A 25000-nucleotide genomic window follows, 5' to 3' on the forward strand; every position below is an offset into this window, starting at 1 on the left:
CGGCGGGTAGCGCGGTTCTTAGGCGCTTTAAATTACGAAACAGATGTATAACCGCAGAATGCTAATAACGGGCATCCGGCTACACGTTGAAGATTCCTACGAGAATTACCATTTTTGTCTCAAATTGTTTTATTTTGCAGAATAAATGTTCACTCTTGACATATCACACGTCCTTAAAAAGGAAATTGAAGTTGAACAACATTGCGAATGGAATTAAGTTGATTACGTCCTTTCCAAAATTTATTTTGAAAGTTGCTGATGAAATTCTTCACTAAAAACCCTATTTTTCCTGAAAAAAAAATTTAAAATTGAACCTCTACGGCGTAGCACTGAAATGATTAAACCAAGGTCCAAAGGATATCGCACGATAACGAAGCGACTGATTTGCAGCAGTGATATCAGTTGGCAAAACCCAGCGCAATCCCGAAAATATCAATGACGCCGGGAGCGATGTAGTTGGCTGTGGGCTTGTTTTCTTTAGAAACGGCTGGCTCCGGTTGTTCAAAGGCCGGATAACGCAATCCAACGGATAAATCGCTATCCAGAGGATAAGTGTTACCAAAACGTACAGTGCTATCCACCGGATAGAGATTTATCCAGTGTATAGCGTTATCCATCCTTCGAACAACCGGGGCCTGGTGGTTAGTGATTCTTCCGCTACGGAATACCATAGGATGAGTATTACCACTCGACCCACTAAGTCCCTGAGGTATGCATTTGGAGACAAGTCACATGCAAAACTGTCTCGCAAAAACTCAAGTCAGTCATAACCAAGGGGGTTCCAGAAGAACTGACACATGGCCACAATACTCAATTCCCATCAAATTTTCTTTAACACAAACACATAAGTCTCCCTTGTGGGTGGTTTTCACATGTCTCATTCGATCCTAACGGTATACACGAACATGTTGCGATAAACATTTTTGACCGAGTCCAACACGAAATAAGATTGTCTTCGCCTGTCTGCCGCCATCAGATTTGTCTTTCCGGGTAAGTTAAACTCGACATCGAACAAGTTGGCAAGAAGAAGAGAAAAATCGAAAAAAGGTAAATCTTCATGTGGTGGCCAGCAGTGTCAGTTGTGTGACACTCAGCGAGAAGGCGCCAGAGCCCACATATGCACATGAACACACGTGGCCGTGTTGGCGAATAACGAATCCGAAAAAACGCAGAAATCAGTTTTTCTAATCAAGCGTAACGTAGGTGATTACTAAAAACTTCACTTTTGACTTGGCTCTGAGTCGATACTCTCGTGTACAGATTTTAAATCATCTTAACCTAATCAAAACTAAGAACGAAAACGAGACAGCTAGATCGAATGTAAACATTCAACGTCGTGCGGTTGTTATTTTCAAGATCATCCGCTATTGAAAGTGTCTACTTCAGTTTAATCAGAAGAGAGCTTCACTCCTGCACTGTCAACAGCAAATGGAAGGAGCTGTTGTAACGATTTGTAACGAGTTAATAATGATATAAAGAATGAGTAGAATTTGCGGTTTACATGATATCCATCGAGGCGAGGTGCCATGTCCTTCATCATAGCTCATATTTGAGATAACACTGCGATAAAGCCACTTTTCACGTTGGTGAGTTTACATTATACCAGTTTATACACCTCTTGTTGAATATCCATGTCAGTCCTAAGGACGGTACACCATGAAAACACGTAAAGAGGGTAGAGCAAAAACAGATTAAACGCTGAGCAATTGACTACCGAGTTTTCATTCAGGTCTGGATTTGCGTTGTGTCATCCACGAGGGGTCAAAGGAGCACGAATAAAAAAAAAATATCGCACGGGAGCGGCAAACACTAGAGAAAAAGCAGTGAATATTATCTTTCTAATGCAGTAATTTAAGGTATCCTGAAACGGCCTTAAATTCTTTGGTTTAATCTCGCTTAGGCGACAATAAACTCCTGCTATTAAAGATAAAGCGAATGATGATTAATTCTCAGTAAAATGGAATAACCTTGAATAAGTTCTGCTTACACATGTGTTTGGCAAAAGACATGGAATAGAAATCGGAGATCCTTATTTAAGCGTGAACTATACCTGAGAAACAACAAGGGTCTTCTTATCAATCGCCTTATAGGCATATGTGTTGCGATTTAGCGTTTCACGGATCAGCGATAAAGCAGGAACGATCTAAATAAAATGTTTCTTGGTTTTCCTTACCTTCGTGCGCTGTAATTAACAATAGGCCTCCAACAAACAGCTGATAGCACAGAAAGTTCATTCCGTACCAGAGAGAGCCTCGCAAGTGGCGACTCCGTCTATTCCTATCAAGGAAGATTCGCAAAAACAAGAAGCATGAGTCTAAATGCTTCAAGATATTAACATTTGACTCACTAAATGGTTTATGTTTCAGTCAGAGTTGATGTTTACACTTACTAGAATGTCAATCTTCTCTTGCATTGAGAGCGCCAAAAGAAAATTACACACGTTTCGAGTTGCAAATACCTCCTAGGGGTCAGTATGAGTAACTCATTAATTTTCAAAGTTGACCCATATCTAGTTTCTCTTAACGAGTTCGGTAAGATGGCCCTTCGCCACTAAGGAGAAAATACCTTTCTAGATGTAATGTGACATTCTCATCAAGTAAAAAATAACAAAGTTCAGCATTGTTCACTTCTAATTTCCTCCAGACTTATTTTTGAGCCAAGTTATCAGCAGCTTTAATTTCATCCAGATATTTTGCCTGCCTAGAGATCTTTTATCCAGTGATAATGAGTGATACTTCTTCTTCATGTTCGATGGGCCCGAGAAATTTCGAGGAGTCACCAATGAATATTGTGAAGAAATTTCTCAGAAGATTTTGCTCGTGATCTAGTTGAGTACTGATTATTTTTCTGATCCGGTTAAGATGCCATTAATCGAACAGAGGTCAGCGACAAAAAATTTCGGTCTCGTTGGGAGTGTCCGTTACATAAGCAATATCATGTTTGTCAATACCTCTTTGTCATTAGCGGATTTCGTCCGCAAAAACGCGTATCAGTTTTCAAAACATTGCTTAAACGGTCTGTGCAGCCAAGTAACAAATTTAATTTCGATTTACAAGATGTCAAGGAAATAAGTCCTTCATAAAAATCGTTAAACGTTGTATACGCTTTACAGAAAGCATATTTTCATATATTCTCAGACATTTCTTTTTGACCAGCGACCAGAAGCCAAGAGGAGAAACTTTTTCAGGTGACGACAGTCGCTTACTAAGAGCTACAGCAGTGTTTACCACTTGCCACCTTCCCTTCCGACCTTTTCCAACTATTTAACAGGTATCATGAGGGGGTTACTAGATTTTTATCGTAGTTCGTTCAGTTCTTGCGCAATCCATAGACCACTAAGGATAACATAAATCAGTTGTGCTTTGATGTCTACTGACTACTGGAGACTACTGTTAATTGATGTGAAGATCAGACTAATTAGAGTTTTAACACCGTTTAAACTAGCGGCACCGTCCCTTTCTTGTTTCAGCCGCGGGAAAATTGGTGGGAAAAGTCAAAAAGGGACTCTCTTTCGTATCTCGCTCAATTTCTAGCTTGCAAAAACAGTTTTCCATGTCAAGTTTTGTCGTTTTCGCTGCGAAAACATAGAGCCCAAAAAGTGCGCACGCTGCTTCACCGCAATCCACCCACATTTACACATCAACCATGCCGTTCCAGTACATGTCCCTCCTTTTTCTTTGACGAAGGTCAAACGGAAAGCTGTTCTGTACACAGGGGGCCCACACAAACGGCGTTTCTGGTCGTTTGTTCGAAATATAACATAGACATTCCTCGATATAAGTTTACGATATTACGACTCTTCAATATTCTCCCATACATTTCTTTATATTTGGAACAAACGACCAGACACGCCGCTTGTGTGGGCCCCCTGTAGTTCTGTAGTACGACGCAGTATATGAACGTGCATAAGGACCTAGTTTGAACGCAATCTCTATCACTAAAGTACGTTGGTGAACTCTAGCATCACTTATCAGGCGAACGAATTGACAATACACTGATTCTCGAAAGTCGTCCAAGAAGAATCGGCCAGTTGTACTGTATTTCACATCGTCATTGGTCTACAAAATTTGCGCCATTCTTTCACTTCGTCATCAGGTTCCAGACTAAACTGACAAATCGTGACTTGGTCACCGCGGTGGTCGCGTTTTTTATGTACTTATTTTTAGTTCCCATTACTTCCCTTAAATATTTCGCTTTTATCTTTTTAAAAGTCGTAAAGAGCTGTTGAAAGTAAATCCCTGATCTTCGCCCTGGCGGCATTATCGCCGATTTCAAAGAGGGGAAGGAATCCACAGGCTGCACTACTGGATTTGGCCATCAAAGGTAAAAGATTGCGAATCGTGGGCGCAATAATAAGATCACGAAGGAGCTTCCATAGGCTGTAGGAAGAACTCCTTGGATTCAGCAATAAGAACGAAAATTTTGGAGGTTCACATGGGAGAAAGTACGCAGTCTATTACTACACATGCAAGACTACAACCTATCAAAGCAGGGGATTTACTTGGTACTTGAGGTTTAGAAGATGTTTTGTTAAGGCCTAGACAGAAACGCGTTGCTTATTTCTTTTTAATCGTAAACTGACTTATTTATCTAAATGATAGGTATCAACTATGTAACAAAACAAAATTCTGAATTATTTACCTCACAAGTTTGCTGAATATAAGGGGCCAAAAAGCTATCGTTGTCGTAAGGAGAGACAATCTCAATCTTTGAACAAAAATAGTCTCGTCTGTTATCACGAAAGGTATATATTTGACCTTTAGACAAACAAACTTTATGTCAGTAGAATGAACTAAACAGGACAGATGTCTGCAAAATCATACAGTAATTGTGAGAACCCCTTGAACGATATCATCAAGAGTTTTAGCCATGTGGACCGAATCAATCTCTTACGCCAGAGAACAAAAACTGAAATAGAGAACCATCCAGGTATCTGCAAATCGTAGCCAGGAATATTTAAGGCCATCCAGGATTGTACTGTGTTTTTTACTTTGCTCTATAATTTGTCTAAAAAAACTCGCACTTCCCCCTCAAGAAGTCAATCAGATGCAAAACCAAAACCAACCACTTCTTTGTCCGGCTCGCGTTTTCCCGCTCTTCGATTCAGGCAGCTTGCTTGCTGTTACTTTGAATTCTCATTGGCTCCATCCGGAATATTTCTGTACTGTGATTGGCTATTGTTATCAGCCTGGTTTTGGTTCTACAATGCTCTTAAACGACCTGGTATCATCCAAGCTTCCACAAATTCTATTTTTAATTTTTAGAACAACTTCTCTCCTCTCTCATCAACTTGTATTGAAACCATTAATCCTGAAAATGCAAAGAAATTTAGAAAGCCCTGACTAATTCAGAGAATGGGACTTATTCGAGCCTGGGTGCACACTCAAGGAAATACAGTCAATAGACTTCAGTGGAATGATTTAACTTAACACCTGAACACCTGAACAGCGAGTATAAGTGAGTTACGTATTAGATAATTTACCAGTAGGTCTAAATCTTTAACTTTTTAATTAATATATTAAGCATTTATCTGTATTTCATATTGTTGAAAATAATTTTTTCTAATGATCAAGGAAAGTTACAAATCACATTGCTTTAAAAGTCACTTGACCCAAATTTGATTTCAACCTTCAACACATATTCAATCTAATCCTACTCTTATGAATCTAATGTTTTACCAAGAGGACACACATGAAAAGACATAGATCATTTCTTCATCTTAAATATGACGGAAGCGAATAGTATTTCATGAATAAAAGAAGGCAAGGTATTTAATAGGCCATTTTACAGTTGTGTACTTAGTTGCTAAGCCTTTGATTTGGAGTGAGGCTGAAGGTGACCTTGCCGTGATAGAGACCTGCATGTATCTAGTTAGCATGATAACAAAGTAATTTACATTCGAAAGGCAGCAAGCTTTGTATATCATAACAAGGTCACCCTTAGCCTCACTCCTGTTCAAAGGCTTGGCAAGTAAGCACACAACTGTAAAATGGACTATTTTCTGGGTATATGCTCCCCGATATTCATAACAATTTACTCCTTTACGATATTGTACAATACTACTCCCACAGTCGTCTTTCAAGTTAACTCATGATAAGGAAATTCATGGACTTAACCCTTTAACTCCCAAGATATGATCGTTAAATCTTCCTTCTATCTGCTACATATTTCCTTGTGAGTTAGTTACGAGAATTTGGTGTTAGATCAATATGACAGCTTCTACCTGATAACTTTGAGTATTCTCGTTACCTGTTTGCTGGAAATGTCTGGATTAGAAGGAGAATTTAAAAGTTAATCACTTCTGGGAGTTAAATGGCTAAAGGTGTTTTGTGGACCTATCTTGAGTTGTATTGATTTGGTGTCTCTTTAATCATGAATATTAATCGTGGCCTGGTGATGTATTTTTCCGAAGATAATGAGTCATTCTTGAACCAATTCAAACGAAACAGTAAACATTTAATTTTTCAGAGCCATTTTCCTTTTCATTGCACCAAAATAAGTTCCACTGGTAGTATTTAAAGGATTTTTAAGATTCAAAGTTCTTTGTAACCGCGGTTCCCCGAGGGATATGTCAGACATGCATCAATGCGGACAGAGGGTCCAAAATTTGCAAGTTCCAGAAGGTCAGTTGATTCAAGCGTCACCTAGTTTTGTTTCATTGATATGTGAACGCAACTTCGAGCGTTTCAAAATGTGCCTTTGCCCAGAGGAATTTGCATTCCGTCGCCTGAAATTGAGCCATCCTTATGCCAGTGCGTTTGCGACATCGCCGGTGAGTACATCAACTGTTTAAGGCGAGGAACAGGAAACATTTCGTTCACAAACCGATCAATGGCAGATTCCTTTAGGGTCTTTCATTTGTTTCTTGCACGGATCGTATAATTTATGTTTACCTTAGATTGTTTCAAAGCGTCTCCGCTATTCTACAAAGAGAAGTTTAGTTTCTTTCCGCTATGAAAGGTCGTTGTAAACAGCAAAGAGCAACGAATATTTGTAAATCAAGTCTTAACCCGACTGTGAATTTATCATATAACGACAACATAAGCAAGACGTGATTTATTGGACCAGCAATCACGATTGTTGTCGAGAAATAGATGAAACTGGCATTTGTACCAAATGAACGCTCCATAGATTGGCGGGTGCGAGAACTCCGTTGCCGCTAAAGGTGGTAAAAGATCGTTATGGTTCTGTTATGCAAGGCGCCAAAATTTTTTAGACGACTGTTTACTGTCCTTGAGGAGAGTAATAATTATGCGATGGCGCGCTTCGACTGTCGCTATATTAAAATAGTAGTCAAGTACTTTCTAGACATACTGCGATAAACAAGTATGTTAAGTTCATCAAAACTTCGTGTTCATAAAACTGATGCTATCAAACGATTACATTATAAACAAAATCGGTTAAAATCTTTGCCTTTTCAAAAGATCACTTTGTACGATTTTCATTTGAAATGCTGCTAATTGATCTAATAATTTGAAACACGGTTTCTGTGCACAAAATTTAGATTCCATAGCCAACAGTGTCATTATCTTTTTTTACTCGAAAAAGTTCCAAGCCACTTAAATCTCACGAAGTCCCGATAAACTTCAGGAGAGCTACCTCATGAGAATAGAGACTCTGTTAAGTCCTATTAATTCGCAGTTATTTGTAAAATAAACCAATATTGACTAGATTTTCTATGCAACGCTAACCACTCGAACAACTGGAAACTGTTTTGAATAATTAAATTTCGTAGACTCCATGAATCAGAAATTAATATCGCTCTTATAAGCTGTATTCGCCAAAATTGTAATTCGATTAAGAGCGATACCTTTTGTGAGCGAGCAAGACTTTCTGATTGTTTATCATATCTATCGGTATTTTAAAAACACTTCTAAAGGATATTATAATTACCCATAAGTTAACCGCTCTTATTTTCACTTCATCAAATCAGTAGCTCTACTAAAAAAATTAAGAAGTAAAGAAGTACATGTAAACTGTTGCTGAGTACTACCATATGAACCTTCGTTTAACAATGAAATGACTGCTGCGCTCGGTAGCAAAGCAATCTTAACATCTTATTGTTTTCATAACAAAAATCTCGCACGCGTTAGTTTTACTCGCGACACAAAGTTTCGAGCTCCAACAGTTTCATACTGTATCGAGGGAGCCTGCGCAGATATCGCAATCACTCAATGGTACATGCAGTGTGTTTCGTGCCACGTACTTGTGGCGTCTAAAATCGAAGATAGCGCAAGTAATTGTGCTGGTTGTAGAGAACTTATACGTCCTGAAATCCCACCATGATGATAAAAAAAGGTGATCTTATCTTGCTCGGAAAATCAACAACATTTCCATTTAATTGCGAACGAAGTGTAAATAAATAATTAGCCTCCATTTGGCGCGGAAATATGCACGGATATTTATCTGTCTAAAGGCTGATAGTTTCGAAAGAAACTGTTTGGGGCTGCGTCGGTGGGAGTAACGAAATAATTTGGATATATCAACAAAGTTGAAATGGTAAATTGGCCACCGTAACGATTACAAAAGTTAAAGTTTCGAGCGTTAACCCTTCGTCGGAGCGAAGGGCTAACGCTTATCTGTCTGTCGATCAACAATTCACATTCTCCGGTAAGGCTGAAAAGACTTCTTTCTGGCTTGTGAGACTTCAACCTTTTCTATTGGGATTTGATCACGTTCGGGCGAGGTGAATGATGTATGAGTGACTGGTTGACTGCTTCATTGACTGAGTGACTGACTGACTCACTGACTTTAAGACCTGTGTTGGCTCTTGTCGGATACAGTGTCTCAGTGGAGATTTTAACAAAGTTGTGTAATTTACGGGAATATCCATTCATTACTCCTAAAGTGTTAAATTTTCAGCTCCATCATACCAACTGTGCACGAAAATTTACTTCTTACAACAGTTTGAGGTTTCAAAGAGTAGCCTAACTGTTCGAAATTGTTTTCAAATGCGCAATAACGTTGACTATGGACGCCGTTATATTTAAATAAATCAGTAAACTTGCCATCTACGCAAAACCACTACGCGCGGTCTAGAAGGAGTTGGTATTCTAGTCAGAATGAAAATTCAGGAAAACATGCCTACCCGTGGCGCTTTATTTTATTTTAAGGAAAGATCGCACAGATATGGAAAAGAGTGGAGAGAGACTATGAAAAATCAGAGTAAATGGCCAGGTTACTGAGCAAAACTGACTCGAAATTAAAGAGTCTTTGGTCGAATTTTTCTCAAATCTGACAACAGTTCTAACAAGGTTCGGTTAATTTGTGAATTCTCAATCTGTAGTAAATCATTTCTTGGGTTAGGATAAATTATATGGTATTTAGTGTAATCTTCTACTTCAAATTGGGAGTGTTGTGTAAGAAATTTTGTTACACGACTCGGGCAGTCAGAGGGCCAATAACTAAAATCAACCAATCAAAATGCTCTATTGCCGATCCAATATTCTCTGAGTATTGGACCGGGCACTGTCCCGAATGGTCCCGAATGGTCCCGAATGATACCGCACATGTGTCCCTTTGAACTTCAGTTGTATAATAAATCTCTTATTAACCAAGCTTGCTCGGACCTTACCGGAAGAATATCGGCTCTCGGTCTTTTTTGTACGGACCGAGCTGCGCTCTTGACAGTACGGACCGAGCGCAGCTCGGTCCGTACTGTCAAGACCTCGAGCCGATATTCTCCCAGTACGGCCCTCGCGCTTGGTTGATAAGATATATATATATATATTCGCCCGGTATGGACTGACTGGCAGTCTTTTGTCTCAACAGTGGCTACCCCTTCCCTTGTTCCTCATTTACCGCCTCATTGCAGCCTTCTATTTTCTGTCATGGTTAATCTACAGTGGCTTCAACGATGGTAACTACTGGTTTATTTTCCTCAGTAACTGGGTCCTCACCTTTGTAACCGCTCACTTTCTACTAGCCATGTTCATCACTACTCACTACTGCTGCGGATCTGGAGTCGAAGACGACCCGGCGGGCTACGGACCTCGTCGTTTCAAGTCGGAAACCTACATCGTGGGACTGTCCTCCGAAGATGAGAACGACACCGAAGACGAAGGGACATCCTATGCCACTAAAGAAGACGACGAAGACGCGCTAAGCTGGCCACAGAAGTTATTGTGGTTAACTTTCAACATAGGAAGTGTAACTTCGCTGGTAATCACCATTCTCTATTGGTCAGTGCTGTATCCTGTAAAAGGTGGAGCAATCGATGGTTTGAATATAAATGAACATATTTTAGCTGCCGTTTTTATGCTGGTAGAAGTCATATTCAGTAATATTCCAATCCGTCTCTTGCATTTTTTGTATCCCCATGCGTTCTCTTCGATCTACGTGCTTTTTAGCGTGATTTACTGGGGCGCTGGAGGCAAGAATAAGGAAGGCCTGAATTACATTTACAAGATCATTGATTACGAAAAAGAACCACACCATGCCATTTTTGTGGTGTTCTTTTTGTTGATCGTATTGCAAACATTAGTGCATCTGTTCCACTTTATGTTGTTCAGAGTTAGGGCGTGGCTCATATCTAAATTCCAGTGAAGCCCAGTGAACTCTAGTTAGCAATGAACGTTAAGAGGGCTTGCAAAACGTTAAGAATGCAGTTAAGCTTAGTGAGATGCAAAGTCTACCAGAAATATTTAGTTGCTGAAATTTCAGCCACTTTCGAACGAAGAACTTTTTAAATAGTTGAGTCCCGTACCCAAAGAAAATGAATTTATAGATTTTGCTGAAAGACCTAAAAGTGGGACGATGGGGTATCCTGTTTACTAAAGAGTTTTCTAGTAGATTAAGGGAACCATTTGTTCATTTGTTTTTTGGCCAACGTTGTCAACATTTTTTTATCGCCTTATTCAGTTCTTAAAATAAATAGTCAATTACGTACCCATTTTAACCCTAGTGAGAATTTTTGTAGCATTTATTCACTTAAATATGATGCTCGCAGTTTGATGAACATTGTGCTATAGGAAGGGTCTTAGCCAGCTGCTGTGTTCTTGCCTTTTCGAGAGATTTTAAGTGACGAGTTAGATGGTTAAAAAATGACCTCGATACATGTGGGTTTTAAGGAAAGTCGAAATTGTCCATTGGGATACGGATGACCCTAAAAGCATGTATACGAGTCGATACTAAAATTGTATTCGCATTAGCCAGTTTTCCTTGTTTACGGCCTAACGCCTCATTTTTAATAAACAAGATTACCATTAAAAATGTAAAATATTATCTCTCTATCTTTAACTTTATTAATAAAGCACCTATAAAATTGTAGAACGCAAAATGACATCGTTTTTCTTCTCTGTTCTCACTGTAATCAATTCTCCCCAAGAGTTGATGTGACCGGTGGTCGCTAATTTTTATTACGCCACAGTTAGTGTGCGCACCTCGAAAATCAATTATTGCATATTTTGGTGATGCTTACATTTTAAGTTTCAGAGAAAAAGTTTAAGACAAATAAAAAGCACTTGGGTTTCCAAGAACGCTATCTCCTGAGCACCAAGCCAGAGAGATAAAGCGCTTCTGCTCTTGTTTCTGGAAAGAAAGAAATCGGCTTGCAAGGAAGACAAAACAAAGTGATTTACATGTTCAGTGGAGCGCGTAGTAAAGAGTTAGAATTAATTATCGTAATTGCGAAATCGCCTCGACCACTCGCGGCGGGAAAATTAGGTCAGGTGACTTATAATTTAAAAGGAACAATTTATGCTGTAACAACATTCGAAGCTGGTCATCAACGGTCGTAGACGCAAGCATCAAGATAAAGCATCGAGATAGCGAATCAAGGGATTCAACTACTCAGAAACACAAATTGTAAGTTACGAAACCGTCTGTCGCTTCGACTAAGAATATTGTAAATAATAATGTATCCCGAAATTATTTAATTTTCAGTTGACTACGACGTAACCACGGATCTAACGAGCCGTGCTCACTCTAGTACAAATAAAGCCTGACAACGTTGATCCCTGGTGGGCTAATCTTCAAAATAAGTAGCGCCTTCAACCATAGGAGCGAATCACAAAGTAATTACTTACTTCTACCTCAAATCATTCGCTTTCCACCAAAACTTCGATTCCAAGACTTTCCTATCTGAGCAATCATTAATCCTCTGGCGATACACAGAGTCAATTACATCTTCTTCGCGACACTTTTGGGTCGACCGGATTACACTTGGCTGCGGTGAATTAGATCATAATCATTAGAAGTAAAAGTCGACATTTAAAATACCTTGATGGCCTGTACTTCTCCGTGACGTTTCCATCGGTCGCTCTAAGGAAGATGAGAAAAACCTATTTTCAATATTTCAGCAGATTACTGAACTTTCTAAAGTGTCAGATTCCTCTCGATGAGACTACTTTTTGGAAAATCATGCTCGACTGTTCGTAAACAAACAATCTGGAGAGCATAATGCAACTGTCAGCGGTACTACTACATGTAACACAAAACCAATGCGACAGTGAATACTACCGAATGTCACTAACGAATCATCTGAACAGTTATGGACGCAACATATCGAGGAAGATGTTAAAGAAGAGGCGAGCCTACAGGCTCAGTAGAGCAGGTAAGTGAAATGGAAGTTTCATTCCTTGTACTCTACCCGACAAAATGAAACGTCAGTCGCTGATCCCAAACGCTTGCATTGGGAATTTACGAGAAAGGAAGACATTGAAGACTTGCAAGTACCCCCTAAGGTTGTCGCTCTTAAAGAATAGAAGAAAAAAGACGTTCCCCAGTTTTTGTTTGTTTGTTTGTTTGTTTTTTTTTAAGGTCTGTGGTGATTATGGAGCTACCGTATTTTCTCGAATAAACGCCAGAATGTTTTTTTAAAATTTCTGACAAAAGGAGGGGCGTGTTTTGGAAGGAAGGCGCCCAATCGAAGAAGGAGCTTAATGAGAAACTTAACCTGTGCTGATTCCGCTGTAGTTGAAGCTCAAAAATTTATCAGTCAAGTGGCGATAGAAACAGATTTTCCTTGTATTTCTACTATTTAAGAAAGTGAGGGAGAAAGGTGTGGGGCACTCATTCGAGAGGGGTGTATGTTTGATATTATGGCCCGGGGAGCGCTGCGCTTATTGTAGAGGTGTACATGTTTGACATTATGGCCTGGGGGTCGGGGCGAATATTGGAGAGAGGTGCGTGTTTAATATCATAGCCTAGGGGTGGACGCTCATTCGAAGAAGGGCACTTCTTTGACGAAATGCAGTACTGAGAGGACTGGTCCTACATGGCATTGTTATCTAAGGGGCCGACCATTTAACTTTTGAGGGGGGGAGGTAGGTGATTTTGAAAAACAATTTCCTGCAAGCACTTGTTGGAAGAAAAAAATTGCATGCAGCCCATATGTAACAGAAAAAATGTACCAAAAAATCGGAAAAATATCCTGGAAGCGCTTGTTGGAAGAAAAAAATTGCATGCAGCCCATATGTAACAGAAAAAATGTACCAAAAAATCGGAAAAAAATATCCTGCAAGCGCTTGTTGGAAGAAAAAAATTGCATGCAGCCCATATGTAACAGAAAAAATGTACCAAACATCGGAAAAAAATATCCTGCCCAACAGATTGCTAGAAAAACATTTCTTGATGACCAGAAATCACCCACCCCCCCTCTCAAAAGTTAAATGGTTGGCCCCTAAAGTGATATCTGTTAAGATAGGTTAGTGTAATTCAGCAGACTAAGACATAAAAGTGGCACAGTGTATGGCCAAGGCAATCAGGATTACTCAGGAAGAAAGTTCTGGCTGGATCGGAAAATGCACGGAACGCAAAAGCAAAAATGGCAATAAGTAGAACTAAATAAATTATCAATTTTTGTGCATTCACAAAGGGTGCCCACAGTCCAGAAAAATTTGAATAGGACCTTATTTGAAGATTTTCATTTCCTTGGTAGTTTGATTCTACAAACTTAATTCTTAAAGATATAGCTTCTTCGCTACTTCATCGTGAAAGCTATAGTCAGCAAACAAACTGGCAAACGAACCAAAAAACAAAAGAAAGAGGCGAAACCTGATTAAGTTAGAAACAAAGGGGCTTTGATTAGGTGTTTTCATGTTGTAAATGTTGCAATATCTAGAGTCCAAGATTCATACTGCCTGTTAATCTAACTGGCCACTAACACTTGTTTCTATGCACCATACGGCAGACAAGATTTTTTTTCAATCTTCAATTAGCTCTCTGTAACTTGGTCGGTAAAGCATTTGCGTTATCGAAACCTTACACTGGAGACTCGTGTTCCTTTTCAACTTTGTTCATTTGCCATCTCTGACTGGAGGCGAACGAAAAAAGAGAAAAACTCAAATATTCACGTGACCACGTAGGTGTGAATCGAGCACAAGTCGGCTTCTTGAAAGGGGTATCACTCTAAAGTACAACTTTTCACAACTCTACGAGAAGCACTAATAACCATGACAACTGCCTTGATTTCTCTTGCTTGGATCGACTTCTTAATACTGCAAAGTTATTATGTTTATTTTGGTGAAGTCAAACTCAAACATTGTCAACACAATTTGGAGCTTCTATTCAGTCAAGTAAAAAAATCATACGTATGATGCACGATCCTCGCAGTAGATAACGCTATTTAAGCAATAGCGAAAATCAGACCTGAAAAAAATCAGGCCTGTACGGGACTCGAACCACTGACCTCTGCAATACTAGTGCAGCGCTCTACCAATTGAGCTAACAAGCCAACTGAGAGCAGGCCTGCTCTCAGTTGGCTTGAATTGTTAGCTCAATTGGTAGAGCGCTGCACTAGTATCGCAGAGGTCAGTGGTTCGAGTCCCGTACAGGCCTGATTTTTTTTTTTTTTTTTTTTTTCAGGTCTGATTTTCGCTATTGCTTAAATAGCGTTATCTACTGCGAGGATCGTGCATCATACGTATCAAATACCGCAGTTCAAAATATATGATTTTCATATATTTATTCTATCTCATAAAAAAATCATGCAGCCTTATTATGACTAAGGAGTGTTCCGTGCGAAATTTGCTTTGAGAAAAAAAAACGCATTTTTTCAATAATTCTGAACTTAAAAATATGTTATTTACAGATAGAAGGAACTCATTTTCACTCTCGTAAGTAAAATGCATGTTCTTCACGCAGGATTATATTGATGAGCTGTCAAGATCATTTAACTCACATTTTGTGTACTACTTTACAAGTGAAAACACAATTGTTCGATTCCAGTTTTAATAAAATGAAATGAGATTAGGCGAGAAGAATCATCCCGACAAAATTTGTTTTTAGAATCATCATCGTTTTTCCTTGGTTCGATTTATGATTTGATGTGAGAATTTCAAAGTGTTGTTTCCGCTCAATAGCCCATTTCCGAATTACCCTTGGCCTCTTTTCAAAACGAGGCCTGGTGCTCAGCCATTCTTGTGAAAATGAGTTTAATTTGCATGCGAATGAAAACTTATTATCATATGAAAGGATGAGCACCAGGACTCGTTTTGAAAATGAGGTGGGTATAGGCCGAGTGCTTTTATTGTTTTTGAGTGTTTGAAAACCCCGATGAAACAAGAAGCACGAGTTTTTGAAATTGCTTCTCAATCGCGCATCCAAGAACAATGAAAAATTCTGACTGATTTGGCATCGTACGAGGATAAATTCTCCATCAGTGGGGTTTGACATTTTATCAAGTTCTAGGGTTTGATATTTCATCAAAGTATAATGGAAAAGCCTCTGTCCAGTGTTTCATCGGGGTTTCTAAACGCACACATGGGGCCAAATTGGCGTATCGTGGTCGGTTTGTAACTTGATGAATTATTAGTGAGTTTGAGAAGGATTGTTAACGAACAATGATTAAATAACCACAGAAGGCTATCACAGAAAGGTAAAAAGTGGGCAGTTGACGAGAAATCGTTTTGAATTACTAGTTTGTACAACTGATCCTCTTATCTTGCGTGAAAGGCAAGAGTATTAAGTCGCGCGGCTGTAGCTTGTGGCCGGGATTGCGAGAGAACTGAATGGCGCTAAATCTTTCCCCACCAGCCATCTCAAACACGTTTTAATAAATTCTTTTTACATACTCCACCTAATGTTATTAACCAGTGGCGGATCCAGGGGGAGGGTCCGGGGGGTCCGGACCCTCTCCCCAACAGACCCGACGCTTACAACTTTGAGAATGAAATTCTTACATCGACAGGATCGTATACCACTTTTTAACTGGCTGATTTTTTTAATTAATGAATGCAAATAAACGGTAAGCGGTCAAGGAATTATAACGCGCAACCGCGACTGGTGGGAGGGGGTGTGGGGGAGAAGTAATTTGGCTCAAAAGAGTCCAACAGTCCTTTCTGAACCAAAGTTTGGACCCCCCAATCAAAAATTCCTGGATCCGCCCCTGTTAATCTTTAAGGCTCGGCTTTAACCAACATGGTACAGAGCTTGAGTGTAAGTATCTGTTATCACTACAAAGTTTTGTAAGGAAGGCATATTCTTACTCAATAAAAGCGTTATAAAGAAAATGGTTGTGAAATATCCACTTAAAGAACCAGAGCTTTGACTGAAAGTGTGTTTGCGGTGAGAAACTGATTTGTTTCTGCACGCGACTGTCTCACAGTTACAAATATTACAACGGTTTGCTCTCCAACAATGAAATTTCCGATACAATGTATATATGAAGTTCATATATTTTGAACTGCGGTATTAGATACGTATGATGCATGATCCTCGCAATAGAGAGCGCTATTTATGCAATAGCGAAAATCAGACCTGAAAAAAATCAGGCCTGTACGGGATTCCAACCACTGAGCTCTGCGATACTAGTGCAGCGCTCTACCAATTGAGCTAACAAGCCAACTGGGAGCAGGTCGTTAAGTTGATTCGTAATAAACCCGTGATGATAAATCAGATACAATGTATATATGAAGTTTATATATTTTGAACTGCGGTATTAGATACGTATGATGCACGATCCTCGCAGTAGAGAGCGCTATTTATGCAATAGCGAAACTTTCTATTCGAGTAGAGACTCAACAGTTTGCGTTTAATTATAATTCGTTAACCTAAGCGTTTTTAACTCACCGCAATATCTATTTTGCCTTGAGAGTAAATGAAAAATTCCTTGAAAGAAGAAATAAGGCGAGTTTTCTTGTAGTGAATCATTCTTCAGACCCAATTTGCACTATTTTCATCTGGACAAAGTTATATAAAGTTTGACCATATCAGTTGCAAAAACCGTAACATCTGCAGACAAAAAAGAACATTTCTGTTTACCATATCAGTTGCAAAAACCTTAACATCTGCAGAAAAGAAGAAAAAAACATTTTTGTTTACTTCAGGGACCGAAGCACGTTTAACTACATCTTCTCAATCAATTCTGATAGATTATTATTATCATTATTATTATAGTTATTAAGAAAGGTACTCAAATAATAGACATGCTCGATTGAGGCAGAGTATTTCTGATCTTACCCTCTAAGTTTGACATGGATTTTCAGTGGCCACAAATTAAACTCTGGTTCAAAATATCTCAGGCTTGATCTTGTCCGGAGTGAAGTGACGACGATCCACCAAAAGCGGCTAATCCCAGCTTTTTAGGCTTTGAAACCACTCTCTCAATCCCGCGGTGCTCTGATCAGTTATGGTTTGTCATTTACATGGATGAAAAAAGAAAGCTCGGAATTGAGAAAGTGGGAATTGGTTTCAGGTAGCTCACATATTGTTAAATGTAAAAGAGAGGGGAGAATGAATCGGAAGCGTTAGCTTTATAAAATAAACCGGAACCGATTTCTTCATTGCTTCATGAAGCATTATCTCATGAAAAAACTCGTAAATAACGAAACCAGTGCCCGACTTGTCTTGTTAAATTTTGTCAGTTTTACCAAGGTATGCATGGATACAAAACAGACTTCAAGTTATGACTTGTCATATCAATACTACTAGTGCTTACATTTGCGAACAAGAAGGATTTGTGTATCTAAAGGTTTGTTTACGAGAAAACAATTTCGTTAACTTTTTATTTGTAATTCAGTATCATTATCTACCCTCTGCTTGGACGACAATGGCTTGTCGCGCGAGACTTAGTTCTGTTCGAAGTGGTTGCTGTTTAAAACTGTTATACGTCAGACCAATGACTTCAAATTTGTTTGCAAAAGTCGTTCAGTCAAATAGTTTACTTTCAAACTTCGTGCTTTATTAGCTATATTTTGCTGTTAGTTGAGTAAAATTCGAACGTTAACGGAAGTTGTTCGAAGTGAAAGCGAACGGTCCATTGTTAAGACCACCAGAACAATGAAAAAACCGCATCGATTTCACTTAAATTATCATATCAAAGAAGAACGCGTTAGTAAGATGGAGGTTCAATAAACTGCATGATTAAAAGAAAGCAGTAAATAACATAGGACTCGACTTATTAACCCTTCATTATCATAACAGAGCCTTTAGAAAGTAATATAGTTTAGCAAGTTTTGATAAACAAAGGTGCCCACAATCAGAGGCTGATTAAAGAAAGAATTTCATGATCAAAGTGCCGAAAACACCGTCCATCAGGCTCCTCGATGGCCGCCTTCCCTTCCAAATCATCAAGCTAGCCTGACTGAACACAAAGAGAACGTAGATAAAACTCATCAGTTTTCCCTCCTCTGGTTTAGAAATGATTTCGTCTCGCACGTTTTAATGGCTTTAGAGATTGAAGAGTTTTTATTAATCTTTTTCAATCTTGACTTGCTATTGTTAGCTAAATTTACACCTCAGTGTTAAAAACAAAGGTCAAATCAATTGAATATGCGCTTGAAAAGTTGCCGCAATGTACCTGAGCGATGCCGCCTTGAAAAGAAGGAAAAAATGAAATCACACCAGAAATCAATGTTAGCGGCAAACGAAGGAAGCTTTATACTTCTCGTAGGCAGGAACATTTCATCGCTGTTATTTTGTTACTGCATTGTTTTATGCGTGTTCGAATTTCGTCACGTTTGAGGAAAAATATCACAGCGAGTTATAAAAATTGTGGTATACATATACAACACAGAGACAATTTTCGTCCACACTTCTATGCTTTTGTGTTCTTGAAGTCGCAAGAAAGTGTGAAAGGAGTCGCAAACTGAACTTTTTTTTCGTTCTCTCACGAGTAGTTAGCGCTGACACGAAAATACCAAGGAAGAATCCTTGGTCCCTTGAAAAGTCTTTCTATAGTGATAACACGCCCCTGGTCTCATTAGTAAGAAATTCTAAGCCGCCGCGGAAAATGAACTTCTCGTTTCGAAGAAATTTCTTTTTTCAAAGGCAGGCGTTAAAAGTGCGTTAGATACCGCACAATCTGATTGAATTCACCTGTTCTGTTCGAAACCTCTTTTGAAGTTAATTAACAAAATTAACATTCTGATGGCCCAAAGCCGGAAATATATCGTTTTGACTTGGCCGGAGGTAAATAAGTTAGCTTATTTCTGCCACGAGCTCAGAAAACCCAAAGGGGATAAAAATTTTAAATAAAAACACGTCGAGCATATGAATCCAGTCTTGGTTTAGTTTATTCAAGCTATAGAGCTATCTTGACAACTGCAATACAAGGTTTATAAAAAATATATCGCCCCTTGAATATCTCAGATATGTAAGCGATATCAGAACACACTGGATCTGTTAAATAACGACTTTCACTTTGATGTAAAGTTTGTCCCGCGTTTCATACTTTTTTCCTGCATAAACATCAACAGCTTGCATACAAACACTATTTACAAGACTATAGTTCTAATCAAAACGAAAATTTCTTCCTAATAACGTTAATCATCTTTATCTTAATAAATATTTCTCTTGATTGATTTTACCAACTATATTAAATCTTAATCAATATTTTTTCAGGTTTTATGTACATATCCATATTTATGCTTAAAGTATTTCCCCTTAAGTTTGCTTCTTTTTTTTTTTTTTGTTTCGTTTTGGATATCAGAGACCAGGACGTTTTGTGTTTAAAAATAAGCAAGTTGCACTTTTAGCTTAGGAACCTTACTACTTTGATGTGAGCGATAATTCTTACAACGCTCTAAAAAATCTCTGGATTAAATCCTAAATTGTCATGATTCCCTTAAAAACTATCAGCTGCATTTTCTCAAGCAGAGTGTTCTGTTTGAAAACTTTCTCTCCAGTGGCGAGTTATGGTAGTCGGTTTTGGAAGTCAAAATGTATGAAAAAAAAAAAGTCGTACCTGGCCAAGGGGTTAGAAATGCAGAGGTCTTCTTTTTGAGAGCTTTCCGTTATGCTCACAATAATGTCATAAAAAATCTAAAAAATTATTTATCTGGCCATTTAGTTCTGAATACTTAGGCCAAACTCTCCTTTCGTTTAATTGCATCGGCAAAGATAGATGCCGTAGTTCGGACTCCTTCAAAAGTAAAGGAAGTATGAGTAAATAAATAAATAAATAAATATATAGATTCAAAATCTTCAATGAGCCTTAAAATAAAAGATAAATTAATAAATCTAATGTCTGTTCGGGTCACTTCGTCTAAAGTAGCTAAACTAAATAATAATATAATGTTTTAAAATTGTCTTTCGTATTATCGATATAAGAGGGAGAGTTTGGGCGAGGTGCAATGTTGGTGAATTTGATGTAAATCCAACATTAGAAAAAAAAAAACCGGTTGAAATAATTTTCCTTCCGGAAATGACATGGCTGTGATGTCATATTCTAAATATTCTATTGTTGGAAGAATTATGCCCAAAACTTTGCTTTGTCAGTTTTTGAGTTCCTCTTTTTGGCTCAGTGCTAGAAATCTGAATGTTTTTTCATGATGATGATTTTTCTTTCAGAGGCGGGTAAACTGCGTAAAGAACTGCCCTCCTTTTGAAACAAACTGCTTTCGCCTTCCTTTTAAGTCTTTCGTTTTGAATCAGTTATAACTAATTTTTTTAAAGTTCCTGATTTCTGTTTAAGGCAAAAAAAAAACCAAGCCCTTACAGGGTTTAAGCTTGTCCAAGCGTGTTCCAAGATGGATGAAGTGACACCCCGGGCGCCTGAATGCACTTTGATCGGTCGTTTTCTCTGTGAGCCAAGTCCATATCGAGACTACCTCTTGATGTCGTGTTGTAAGATGGATTGCTTAAGAACGGACTTAAGCCGGGGTGAAGCTGGTGTGGACCTGCTGGAGTGTGATGCGAATGTGCGAGGGACACCGACGGCATGGCAATGTTTTCGAGCGTCGTTGGGCCAGGAAGAAGTAATTGATTAGACTCTGTTGGAAAGTACTGCGGCGCATGAGCTACTAAGAAAGAAGAAAAAACGAAACTTGAGTAAAATGAAAGGCTCACGAGATTAGTTTTGAATCAACAAAAGTGACTCGAAATCTAAATGATTTATTAACTATTGAAATGTATTCCCAACGTTTCACATCATGTGAGACTAAACTTTCGTCTCCTTAGACGCCTCTATCTTTTCGCATTTTTTTTGTCAATAGTTTCCAACGCTTTTAATCTGCAGGCCTGGGAGAGTTTTTGAAGTTTTTGTGCCGAAAGAAAGGATCCCAAAAGAAACCATTTTAGCGCGTCTGTGTTAGATGATTATCGCTGGTTGCCAGAGGTTACAACTTGCGCCAAAATAAATCTAAAATTCTCCCTAACACCATTTCTTCAAAGTCGCTATTGATGCCACTTGCATCGAATTGTACAAGAGAGAAAATCTTGGATATTGTAATGCTGGAGCCCAATAAGCTAATAACGCTCCAGTTACCTCTCCAACCTTCTTGATTTTACACTTCTACAAAACACAAAACTCTCATTTCGACGGGTTTTAATATCTTTTGTTCTGCTCTTCTCCTGCTAAGTCGCAATTTTTCTTTTGATGAAAGAACGGCTTTGAAAATTTAAGTGGACGTGAACCAGAACGCGTCTTTAAAACCACCAATCGTTTTCCAAAATAACATGAACAAGAACAGCAGACATACGGGAGGTTTGTTTAGCTCGACCTAGACGACTTTGATAGCTAAGAGCGAGTTTAGAAGCTGTATGTGCGCCATTTGGTCGATTGGTCCATTATGTTTAGTGTCCAAGTGTATTCTTTTCTCAACAATAAAAAATCCCACCTGCGCAAACCGCACAAGATACAAAGGTTTAAAAACAATTTCAAGAACTTTAGTCTTTTCATGTAACAAACGGATATTACCTGAAGTAAAAACAGAGTAATGCTAAATTTAGATTTTCCCACGGAAGCCAAATTGAATGGTTAGAGGTTTTTTTTTTCTTGCGAGTGCCCAAAGCGTCCTCTTTCGGAGTTCTACTGCAAATTTCAAAGAAACTTTCTCAACTTTTATCTATTAACATTATTTCAGGTAGCGATATATTTTGATTGAAAAATTAGAATAAAAAGCGGTTTTGAATTTCATTTCTGTTGACACTGGACATTTGACGACCAGGAAAATTGAATAAAAGTCCCGTCAAGGTCAACTTTAAAAACTGACAGAAAATTTACATTGCGCCAATTGTCTGTGCGGTTTAGGAAATACCAGAAGCGGGTAGGTATAGAATGAATTACAAAGTAATAAAAATTGAAGGCAAAAAGAGAGATTAAATGATGGTTTTCACCTTGGGTGGATAGATCTGTTCGCTTGTGGTAGGGATTAGAGTACGGAGATGGGCGATGTCCTCTTATTCCTAAGCGCTCATATGGCGAGGAAGGAATGTGTGCATAAGCCCTCGAATGGTGGCGGTGTTGGTATACGGGCGCAGGACCAGCACAAAACCAGCCATCTGTGAAAAGATAGAAGCAAAATAAAGAACTTAGTATCTATAAATCGAATTGATGAATAACGAGAAATATAGAAAACATAAAAAATCACATCGGAGGTGAGAATATCCGCGCGATAAGGCCAAGATGTGTGAACAGAATCGAAATAAATTTCTCACGTATTGTCGCTTTCTTTTTAGCAACAATGAACTCCTCAAGTAAAGTGCACAGAGGGAAAATCGCACCTTCGCGCTACAATTTGAGACGTGGCTTCATCGAAGAAGTGCGAAGTGCGAAGTGCAAGTGCAAAATTGAACCAAGTGCTATCCTCTGTGCCATGCTAAATCGAACATTGAAGTGTCGAATACTAGAAAAATTTCTCGTCTCCAAACCACGAGCGGGAACAATTTTTCGACAATTTGCTGATACGCGCACATAAGCGCGAGGTCATACTTGACCAAGGACTCTCTAATCGGTTGGACAGTTTCAACGTGCTCTCAAAAAACCACACAACATTCGATTTACCAAGTTTCAAGTGTGTAATTCACAAACATCTCTTAAGATAATAAATCAATTTGTTGTGAAATAACAAACTCACATTGCGAATACGCCGAATGAGACTCTACAGCTTGCTCCAACGCCTCTTTCTGTTCTTGTCTAAATGAGAAAAAGGGCAAAAATTAGGAATTTTTGTTTTAAGTTGAAGAAGTTCAGATTCAACAGTCCACTTTCACAAATAACAACTTACCGCTCTTTCGCGTCCAGGAAGGCCTTTGCGAACGGATTGTATTTTATCTTTAGACTAGTGATCTGATCAAAAATTAGAAAAAAAAGGAAAGCAATTCTCTTTAGTTTATTTAATTTCCCTGGATACCATTCAAGGAACGAATTCTAATATTCAATAAAATCTATTTTACCTCCTCGTTTTGATAAGCCGTCACGGCAATAAACTCCGTCTCTGGAAATGATTGAGAAACCACTGTCCTGTTGCTTTCAGGAGCACCAACTCGAATAATATGAATTCTCGGCTCATACTTATGTAAGGAATTCAACATAATCTGAATTGAAAAAGACAGTAATTCAGTAATTGCTCCGTTTTTGTACAGCCAATACGTAGGACAAAACGTGTGTTATTTAACTTCGTGTGTGTTCTTCACGGGTTAATTCCTTTGTAGGCAGAATCAAACACAATCACTTGCTATCTGGACTTTATTGAATTTCATCCACGTAAGTGGTTCCAAAGAAAAAGGACACCTTTTTTTCTTTGTTCATGATCACACCAGTTCAGTCTGGGACACTCAAAGGTAAACTAAAATCCATATTACAAAAAAAGGAAAAAAGGAATAAGCATACCTGCCCGTTGCCATTTTGTTTGTTGGTCAGTTTTACTTTGGAAAAAACTACAGGTTGTTTCATCCAATGTGCCCCAAAGTTTGGTGAATCAGGGTGAATATAGACGCAACTTGGTGTCGGGGGTTCGGGTTTTCCGCCCGAGACCCATTCTCCGTTCACGTATTTCCAACGATGGCCCTCGACGGACACGAAATCGAGCAGGAAGGAGTACATAGCTTTGGGCTCCAGTCCAGTAACGTTTATTTTAAGAACGGGAAACATCCGCCTGAAAATTGAATCATGGTATTAAAATTTTCTCAGAATAAGTTCTGAAAATTTTTTTAGGAATTGCTCACCTTCCATTCTTAGTGACTATCATCTCGTTTGTCAGCGACTTGAATCGCCACCAAAGTTCATTCTCTTCCAGGGAAATCTTGACATTGGTGTCCTCACTAGAATCGTTCGTGTTTGCGACGTCTGTCTCTCTTGGTCTTCCACTAGACATTGTGTTCTCAGCAGCTTGAAGGATGTGGTTGACAGAGAATGACGATAGTTGTTTTTTCTCTTCTGAGCGCATAGCGTGTGTTGACTCGTTGTGCTTTTGTTCTCAATGACAAGACGTCCACGCAGCGAGAGGTACTAATAAAACATCACATGAACAGATGATCGAAGCGAAATGAAATTATTACTCCGTCGATCCAAGCAGCTTGCTAATTAGCCGTCAATGAATAAAAGTCACACCTCGTTCCGATATGTCAGAAAAGTAATTAACCACAGATATTCAAATCCAAGCGCACGGACCAATCAAGAAGCGCTCGCTTCGAAAAGTAATTGAAATGCACAAGCGAGGAAATTAGCAATAAACAGAGGCCAATCGAGCTTGACTCAGTGTAAAGAGACCGACCAATCACTATGCCGCTCAATAAACTCCTCTTTGCTTAGAGCATATTAATAATTATTAGACTGCTCTCAAAGTTAAACATACCGTACAGAGTGTGAAATAATAAGACAACGAAAGTGACTTTGCTC

General features: G+C 38.8%; 3 protein-coding genes and 2 long non-coding RNA genes across 16 annotated transcripts in view; 2 read left to right on the forward strand and 3 right to left on the reverse strand.

Moving 5' to 3' along the window:
* Positions 1-2408, reverse strand: part of LOC111327524 (uncharacterized) — a 100086-nt gene extending 97678 nt beyond the window's left edge. For 6 of the 12 annotated variants that reach the window (XM_088740600.1, XM_088740605.1, XM_088740601.1 and 3 more), the window contains exon 1: positions 2174-2317. In XM_088740600.1, the coding sequence (XP_088596726.1) occupies positions 2174-2234 (61 nt within the window). In that variant the 5' untranslated portion in view covers positions 2235-2317. Of the gene's footprint in view, positions 1-2173; positions 2333-2389 lie in introns of those variants that run through there. The other 6 variants (XM_088740604.1, XM_088740609.1, XM_088740608.1 and 3 more) reach the window with 3 other exon arrangements.
* Positions 2409-4548: 2140 nt separating this feature from the next.
* On the reverse strand, positions 4549-10024 carry LOC148719180 (uncharacterized). The gene is made up of 2 exons (XR_015994121.1): positions 9900-10024; positions 4549-5310 (listed from the first exon to the last, which is right to left on the reverse strand). It is a non-coding gene; the product is annotated as an uncharacterized LOC148719180 (long non-coding RNA).
* On the forward strand, positions 6630-11278 carry LOC111327510 (uncharacterized). The gene is made up of 2 exons (XM_022931715.2): positions 6630-6772; positions 9772-11278. Exons 1-2 carry the CDS (start codon positions 6692-6694, stop codon positions 10543-10545), a joined length of 855 nt encoding a protein of 284 aa, XP_022787450.2. The 5' UTR covers positions 6630-6691; the 3' UTR covers positions 10546-11278.
* Positions 11279-11699: 421 nt separating this feature from the next.
* LOC148719181 (uncharacterized) lies at positions 11700-13522 on the forward strand. The gene is made up of 3 exons (XR_015994120.1): positions 11700-11805; positions 11884-12553; positions 12760-13522. It is a non-coding gene; the product is annotated as an uncharacterized LOC148719181 (long non-coding RNA).
* A 7141-nt stretch (positions 13523-20663) lies between these two features.
* Positions 20664-24561, reverse strand: LOC111327547 (T-box transcription factor T homolog 1). The gene is made up of 7 exons (XM_022931758.2): positions 24328-24561; positions 23993-24257; positions 23557-23697; positions 23388-23449; positions 23238-23296; positions 22498-22662; positions 20664-21179 (listed from the first exon to the last, which is right to left on the reverse strand). The coding sequence occupies exons 1-7, from the start codon at positions 24546-24548 to the stop codon at positions 20884-20886; spliced, it is 1209 nt and encodes a 402-aa protein (XP_022787493.1). The 5' UTR covers positions 24549-24561; the 3' UTR covers positions 20664-20883.
* Between the last annotated feature and the right edge of the window lie 439 nt (positions 24562-25000).

Source organism: Stylophora pistillata, chromosome 12 (genome assembly GCF_964205215.1).
Source record: "Stylophora pistillata chromosome 12, jaStyPist1.2, whole genome shotgun sequence".
NCBI lineage: Eukaryota > Metazoa > Cnidaria > Anthozoa > Scleractinia > Pocilloporidae > Stylophora > Stylophora pistillata.